Source organism: Vigna radiata, chromosome 7 (genome assembly GCF_000741045.1).
Source record: "Vigna radiata var. radiata cultivar VC1973A chromosome 7, Vradiata_ver6, whole genome shotgun sequence".
NCBI classification, from domain to species: Eukaryota; Viridiplantae; Streptophyta; class Magnoliopsida; order Fabales; family Fabaceae; genus Vigna; species Vigna radiata.
The window spans coordinates 55,213,171-55,221,492 of record NC_028357.1 but is presented as its reverse complement, the minus strand read 5'-3'; the positions used below and the strand labels follow the sequence as shown (position 1 = coordinate 55,221,492).

Below are 8,322 nucleotides of genomic sequence, written 5' to 3'. Positions count from 1 at the left end.
TTTATGGAATCTCTGCACAGAACAAAGGTAGGTTATAGTATCGCGTTAACAAGTAAATTTGTATTTAAGCTAACTTTAAAATATTAATTTAAAAAATGAGATTGATTATATACCATATTAAATTCAAGTAATTATGTTTATTTTATAGGCGTTGTGTTAGGTATAGGAAGATGTTTCTAGAAATTTATATTGTTTGTTTTTGCAAGGCGCTCTTTTGTAATTCTAAAGCTTACACGTTTAAATCCAAAGGCTCAGATTGTGTATTTGTTTGTACTTTGACCTAAGAAAGCAGGTAACAAAAAGTCTAGTTGTCAACTTCTAAGCAACCTTCGAATTCATGAGCATGGGATCATTTATGTCTATTACTTTCTTAAAACCAAACCTCTTTAACTATTCTGTAATGCCACTGTCTACAACTTTTCCTACCCCAACGTGTCGGCTTATTTTTTCTCTTCCTGTATCAATAAAAAAGGACTTCAAAAAATAAACCATCAATTTATTGTATAAAGTGTTACATAAAGTGTTACATAATTCCTAATTCCTATGCCAGTCAAAATCGATCATAATATGAGTTTATCCAGTTTATCAACGTTTCGGAGCGGATTAAATTTTAAAAAATTATATATTTTATGTGGGTCAGATTTCAATTTGACTTATTTAAACTTAGTTCATGCGGGTTGAATCCCTGGTAGGCTGGATTGGTCCACTAACCCACCTACCTAATTTTATTTGATTAAAATTTAATTTTAATTTTATAAAAAGATATTTATTATTATATTTTTGCTTGAAAAAATTATTTAAATTTCCTATTTTCAAAATTAATTAAACAACCCATGTTGAGAATGAAATTTGAGAGTGAAATTTGTTTAGATTTGAATGATAGAAAGTTTATATTTTTTTATTTAAAAAAAATTATAATTAAATGAGCCAGTGAGCTAACCTGTGGTGGGTCGGACAGAGTTCGAATTTTTTTAGCTCGCTAATAAATGAACCAGGTTGGGTTGACTCACTAAGTGAGCAACCCGTGATGGGTTTGATCGGATCGGACCGAGTTACCTGTTTTGACAGTTCTAATAATTCCTTTGAAAGATAATACGAAACAAAGTGAATCTTCATTAGAACACTAACTGAAACAAAAATAAAGTTAAATATATTCATATTACAAAATTGGTTTATAACCAAAAATTTATATTTATTTATATATTATAATTTATATTATTTAATTTTGATTTGACTTATAAAACAAGTCGGGTTAGACTCACCCACCACTTTAAGAACAAGTTGAATTTTGTAATTTAACTCGTCTAATTATCGAGTTGACAGACAAACCAAACTCGTGTTAGATTGCTGGGTGGATTGTCAGGATACATTTAAATAATTTATCACTTATATGAATATAATATTCTTGTCTACATTTAAATTTTCCAAAATATATAAAAAATGTTTATGTATTTAAGTTTTCTATAATAATCTCATTTTACTCGACTGACTTGAATGTTGTTGCAGAAGATGATAAGTTTCTTACCTTTAATTTTCTTTTTCATTGACCTTAGACTATCATACTGTTGGTTGGGTGAAATTGATTGTGTCGGACTGTCAAGTTAAAGAAGTTGTCTAAGTCTATTATTTTTGTTAAATTACTAGATTGTTAGACTGATATGCAGAACTCGACCCTTTTTATCACCCTAGTCTATAGTTACATAATTACATAAAAAAAACTAAATTATCTTTATATGTATTAATTTAAAAAAATATATGTCACAATCATGAGAATATATTTTTGTTCGATGATAATTCTTAATAACTTGTGATTTGTGCAATAATTTCGCGTCCACAACATAAATCATTGTCACCACATTCATTATATTTGGTAACATAACTTAATTTTTAGATGCCAACCCACCATTGGCTACCACCTTAAAACCACCTTATCTGTTCAACTTGACAAAATTTTATTAACGAGTTTCCATCACTCTCCATTGTTACTTGTTAGTGCTACTATACCAAATTCAATAATTAATGCTCTTTCACACAACCATACCCAATCCTTGTCTTATACCCAATATTCTTCAATCTTCCTCTCTTCAAAAGGACCCACCACTAACCAACACTTTTCATCTTTCAACATCTCACATATATACTTATAATACTCTCATCAAAAGAAAAAATACCCTTGAGCCCTCTTTACAATTGAAGGAGGCTTTTGCTTCATGCAATCCCATAATTACTAACTCTACCCCCACAATATCATGAAAATAACTATTGCTTCAATGGCACCCGTTGCCGCTCAGAAAGAAGAGAAAAAAAATGCAAAGATAAAACTCTTTCCCAAAAGTTCCGAGGAATGTATTTCATTATTTTTAGAAAGTTGTTTCTATAATATATATTCATCTCATCAAGATCTTAAATGTGAATTTGAATACAAGTGATAAGATTTTAGCAGTGGTAATTGGAAAGATTTAGTTTATTGTAATGAAATTTTAACGAAAAAATTTTCAACACTCAAATTTATTAAAAAAATTTGAATTTTTATAAATATAATACTAATGAATGATATGATTATTAAGTAAGTATTAATTATATTAATAAAATTAACATTAATCATGAACTTATATTTATATTAAAATAATACTTACTCGAATTATATAATAATAATAATAATTATAATAACATAATAATAACTATAATACCAAATTATTGATATTAATTATAATATATGATATTGTTTTAATAGATATATGTTTAAATTATTTTAGTATGAAAATATTTAGTGAACTTTGTTGAACAATATTCTTTAATATATTTATTGGATTAGATATAGTTATACATATGTTTTGAAAACTTAGTTTGGAAGAAATTATATCCATTCCAAGATAGATTTTATACATTTTGAAATTTCTATTATGAAAATCTCATTTAAGAAATCTTGTTCAGTAAGTTTTGTTCCAAAAATTCTTAAAAGTTTGTTCTGGAAAGTTTATAGAATATGTAATATAGAAATCACTTGTATGAAGAGTAAAATAGTCATTTTGGAAATTTGAGGGGTGTGTGAAGGATTTGTTCAGGTGCATGAAGTAAAAGACATTGAAAGAAGGTTCTAGAAAGGCCGAGCAAAAAGGTAATAAGGGCCAAGTAGTGTTTGGAGTTGCCAAAAGAGAAGTTTGTGTTGGCAGAGATTATGGTCTTTTGTTTTGGCAATTGGTTCATGGTTCGGTCTTCTTTTATACTCTGTCCTTAGAAAAAAGGAACATCTAACTACAATAACAGGTAATGTTTTAATTTCCTTAGATTTATTGATTTTTATAATTTTATTAATTGAAAAATTATAATATAATAAAAAGAAATTATTAAATGAGCTGTGAAGGAATGTGGACCACAGTAGAAGATTTTAATGGTGTGGATGGAATCATAAGTACAGCTAGACTTTCACAGATGACAACAAAACAAAACAGAAGTCTAACAGAAGAAGCAGCATGCAAAGTGCAAAACCCTTGCTTTTTAGGGACAGTAACACCCTAACCAATACCAATCACATTTCTCTTCATTTTTTAACGTTATTCCTGCTTCTCTCTATTTACCATTTTTATTTTGCTTAATTACAACGCCATCTCTTCTCTACAAAACCATTAACTCTGAGATATCAACAGCGTCACCCAAAAAACAAAATCATTGTATAACGGCAACATTGTTATATTAAGATTAAGTTGTCTGAGAATGAAAGGGTGGAAAAGAGTTGGGTTGGAAAGTGGGGGTGAGTAACTGGGAAGTAGGGCCACGATCCGTTGGATGATTGATATGGTGTAGCCGGCAAAACCGCCGTTGATTTTCCTAATTCCGAATTACAACGTTACATTACAATGTATACAACAAAACAGGTCCCACACATGGGTCCCACCTTCTACGTTAAGGTTTCTCCTTCCAAGCTGTCACAACACAACACAACACGATCTTCCCTTCTTACATTACTCCCTCTCCACTACACTCATGACTCACCACTTCTTCCGTCACTCTTTATAACCCCTCTCTCCCACGTTCTTCATTCACAATACTCTCTTCTTCATTCTCCTTTCTTCTCATCTTTCTCACTATAAACTTCTCTATCTCATATGGCTCAGGAGGCTTCAAACCAACCACCGTCTTCTCAAGAGTCGGTGGTGCAAGTGGAGGAAGTGGTCGTAACTCATGTTCTTCAGCCTGCAGACAAAACACCACCACCACCGCCACCTACAACGACCACTGTTCCTGTTGAGAGAGATTCACCGCCACAACCTGAGCCTGAGGCGCCCGAGAAGAAGCCTGTTGAGGAAACCGTCACTCTCGAGACTCACCTCTCCAAACCCAGCAACGCTGATGACAGCACCAATGATGACAAACTCCCTGAATTCAAGGAAGAAAGCACCAAACTTTCCGACCTGTCGGAAAATCAAAACAAGGCACTCCAGGAACTCAAGAACCTCGTTCAAGAAGCTCTCAAAAGTCATGAGTTTTCCTCCAAAGAAGAAAAGAAGACACCACCGCCAACGGCTTCTGCTGCTGACAAGGAAGAACAACAACAGCCGCAGCAACAAGAGGTTGTGACTGAAGCTAAAACTGATGCTGCCCCAGAAAAAACTGAGGAGGAACCTGTTGAAACAAAGAAAGAGGACCAAGTTGAAACAAAGGAGGACGAAGTTGATACAAAGAAAGAGGAACAAGTAGAAAAAGAAGAAGAGAAGAAGGAGGAAACGAAAGAAACGAAGGATGATGCTACTGTGGATGATGATGGAGCAAAAACTGTGGAGGCCATTGAAGAGACCGTTGTTGCTGTCTCTTCATCTGTTCAGTCTCAAGCTGAAGAGAAAGCTTCTGAAACAGAAGCCAAAGAGGAAGCTTCGCCGCCACTTCCACCTGAAGAAGTTTCCATTTGGGGAGTGCCACTTCTTGCTGACGAGAGGAGCGATGTGATTCTTTTGAAGTTTCTGCGCGCGAGAGAGTTTAAAGTTAAGGAGGCCTTCACCATGCTGAAGAACACGATCCGGTGGAGGAAGGAGTTTGGGATGGAGGAGCTGATTGAGGAGAAGCTGGGGGATGAGTTGGAGAAGGTGGTGTTCATGCATGGCTCTGACAAGGAGGGACACCCTGTGTGTTACAACATATACGGGGAGTTCCAGAACAAGGATTTGTACAGGAAGACTTTTTCCGATGAGGAGAAGAGAGAGAAGTTCCTCAGATGGAGAATTCAGTTCCTGGAAAAGAGTATAAGGAAGTTGGATTTCAACCCTGGTGGCATTTGCACCATTGTTCAGGTCAATGATCTCAAGAACTCTCCTGGACCTGCCAAGTGGGAACTCAGACAAGCCACAAAAAATGCCCTACAATTGCTTCAAGACAACTACCCTGAATTTGTAGCCAAACAGGTACTCCTACACTTTTACAAATAATTGTTTCTAATGATAAACTGTTAAAATTTTGAAATGTGTGGATGTGCTTATTCCAAATTGAGATTTTGGATGAGATGTAGTATCTGATTATTCCATAGTTCTGATTATCTGTCTGTTAGTCTTTTTGGATGTCTCCTTTGATTCCCCAGCATGAATTTGAATGATTAAATGCAAAGATTGAGATGCCACACATGAAATACACATGCTAATCAAATTCAAACGTTTGTTGTTTTAAATCCTCGCTTTTGTTTTGGTTCAGGTTTTCATTAATGTACCATGGTGGTACCTGGCAGTGAATAGGATGATAAGCCCTTTTCTTACTCATAGGACTAAGAGTAAGTTTGTCTTTGCTGGGCCTTCTAAATCAACGGAAACCCTTTTGAGGTGAGGACATAAAGTTTCAAATTTTGCTTTATCTTTGTTGTTTTTAGTTTGGTTTATGTTTGGTATTCATGTGTCTGTCTCTTTGCACTTTCAGATACATAGCTCCGGAGCAGCTTCCGGTGAAGTACGGTGGATTAAGCAAAGATGGGGAGTTCGCAAATACCGATGCTGTCACAGAAATCACAGTGAGGCCGGCAGCAAAGCATACCGTGGAATTTTCAGTCACTGAGGTGGGTTTCTCATTGCTTTTTTTCCCGAGTTGATAGGTTTTTGAGAACCAAATAATGCAGCCTCGGAATGGGGAATCTTTCATAGGATTCCCTGTTCTCGATATTTTATGCCACAAAATGTGCAGGCCTTGAAGAAAATTAAATTTCAGGAGCAAATTAATCAATACACCAGATATTAGTAAATTAAGAATGAGTACGATAAATTAGGTAGAGGTTTGGAATAAACACAAAAGCCAGCTTCTTTTCTTAGCTATCTTTTGCAGGAAGGTTGAAATGGTCAAATTTTATTTCATATATTTCTCAATAACAATGCTTTAGAGCCAAATTTCTACTGGTGCTCAGGAAACAAATAAAGTGGACCACTTTTGATGTTTGATAAGCTAGGTTCTGCAAAAGATAAAGTAACGTTGAATGTTAAATTTGTCAGATATTTCAATAATGAATAGATAGAAACATGATGAGAATGTTTGGCAGAATGGTTTTATTTACCTATGTTTTGTGCATGTGTGATGTGAACGTGCAGAGCTGTTTACTCTCTTGGGAGCTGAGAGTAATAGGGTGGGAAGTAAGCTATGGTGCAGAATTTGTACCAGATTCAGAAGGAAGCTATACAGTAATTGTCCAGAAGACTAGAAAGGTCGGTTCATCAGAAGAACCAGTGCTTTGCAATAGTTTTAAGGTTGGTGAACCTGGAAAAGTTGTTCTCACAATTGACAACACAAGCTCCAAGAAGAAGAAGCTCTTGTACCGTTTGAAGACCAAACCTTCACCCTCAGACTAAAGTTATCATTATTATGTTTATGTGTGGATGGGAAAGGGAAGAACAGTACCTGCATTGGTTGCTTACATTCCTGCATCAACTTTTACCAAGACACCAGAGCTTCAAAGATTAATCATCACTTTCCTGATGTTCATATATGAATATAAAGTTTTTGTTTTGTTTTTTTTTTTTTTTGTTTCTATGATTATTATTATTATAATTCTTATGTGTTCAACCATATCATATAATTATATATACCCTTTCTGTGTTTCTCTTGGTATGCTTATTTATTGTTGTTGTTATCACTGAAGATGAATATCAAGGTCCCTTTTTGAATTAGGGGTATCTTTTGAATTGTTCTTATTCATATTTTGGAGAAATTGATGCTCCATTTGTATGTTATGAATATCATGTAAATTTTGGTGGGACCTCTATCTGTGTCTCTCTGTCTGTACCTAAAGCATGAAGTGTTTGAGAGCTGTCATGATCTGTGTTCCCATCAGGGAAAAGAGAATGATGATGTGAATGTCTATAATGGCTGTGTCACGTTGTTATATTGTGGTTATGATTCAAAAAGCTCATTGACTCACTTTCATTATACCAACTTAAAACCATTTTTGGATTCTTCTTTCGGTGTTCTAAACTTTGTTTGTTAATTCAGTTTTTTTGACATGTTTTGAAAATATATTTATACACTATCTGAAATGAATGTTTTTCAGTGAAAGCTAGATCAAGGCTTCTTTTACAACTCTGTATAAATTCAAAATTGTTCTTAAACTAAACCTATGAACTTTATTGCTAGCATTTTGTTGAAAATATTTTCAAGGATTCTACCTGAATTGTCATCCCTATCCATTAAAAACAACTAGGTCCCATTAAGGTACAGATTGAGAATTGGAATTGGAATCAAATCTTATAAATTAGATCTGAACATTTCCATTTTTGGAGCATATATCCAAATTGAAAATTTAATTCTTACTTCAATTCTGTAAAATTAAAAACCAGTCAATCCATAAAATAGTTAATGGAATTTTAGTTCAGATATTCAGAATTATATTTCTAGTTATTGTAGGTACAAGTTTTAAATGAATATTATATTTTCTTTATTCTCAGATATTCAGAATTATATTTCTAGTTATTGTAGGTACACATTTTTTATTTTTTGTAATGATTTGATTTGTTATGAAATTTATTCATATATTCAAGATATTTTTTACTTATTATAACATTTGTTCAATTATGTTCAAATACTGTAGGTCAACTATATATATTTTTATTTTTTATATTTGAATATTTTTACCTTTTTAATATTTTTATTTATTGTGTACTTTTTTCGCGTAATAATATTTACAAGTAATCTAAAAAAAACTATTTTTTTATTATCTTATTATTAATTTTTGTTTCATTTGAACAACTTTTTATTTTTGTTAAAACAATTTTGGTTATCTTTTAATAATTTGATTAAGTTTATATTTTTTAAGAAAATTCTGAGATATTTTTTTAATATATCGTATTTTTAATTATACAT

At 32.9% G+C, this 8,322-nt stretch overlaps 1 protein-coding gene across 1 annotated transcript; it reads left to right on the top strand.

The window, feature by feature from the left end:
• The first annotated feature begins 3,948 nt into the window (after nucleotides 1-3,948).
• LOC106769175 (patellin-3) lies at nucleotides 3,949-7,228 on the top strand. The gene is made up of 4 exons (XM_014654684.2): nucleotides 3,949-5,396; nucleotides 5,680-5,804; nucleotides 5,899-6,034; nucleotides 6,558-7,228. The coding sequence occupies exons 1-4, from the start codon at nucleotides 4,107-4,109 to the stop codon at nucleotides 6,813-6,815; spliced, it is 1,809 nt and encodes a 602-aa protein (XP_014510170.1). The 5' UTR covers nucleotides 3,949-4,106; the 3' UTR covers nucleotides 6,816-7,228.
• Nucleotides 7,229-8,322: the final 1,094 nt, after the last annotated feature.

Coding starts and splice junctions, on each gene's coding strand:
- LOC106769175 (XM_014654684.2), top strand. CDS start 4,107: ATGGCTCAGGAGGCTTCAAACCAACCACCGTCTTCTCAAGAGTCGGTG. Junction 5,805..5,898: donor TCAACGGAAACCCTTTTGAG/GTGAGGACATAA, acceptor TTGCACTTTCAG/ATACATAGCTCCGGAGCAGC. Junction 6,035..6,557: donor TGGAATTTTCAGTCACTGAG/GTGGGTTTCTCA, acceptor GTGAACGTGCAG/AGCTGTTTACTCTCTTGGGA.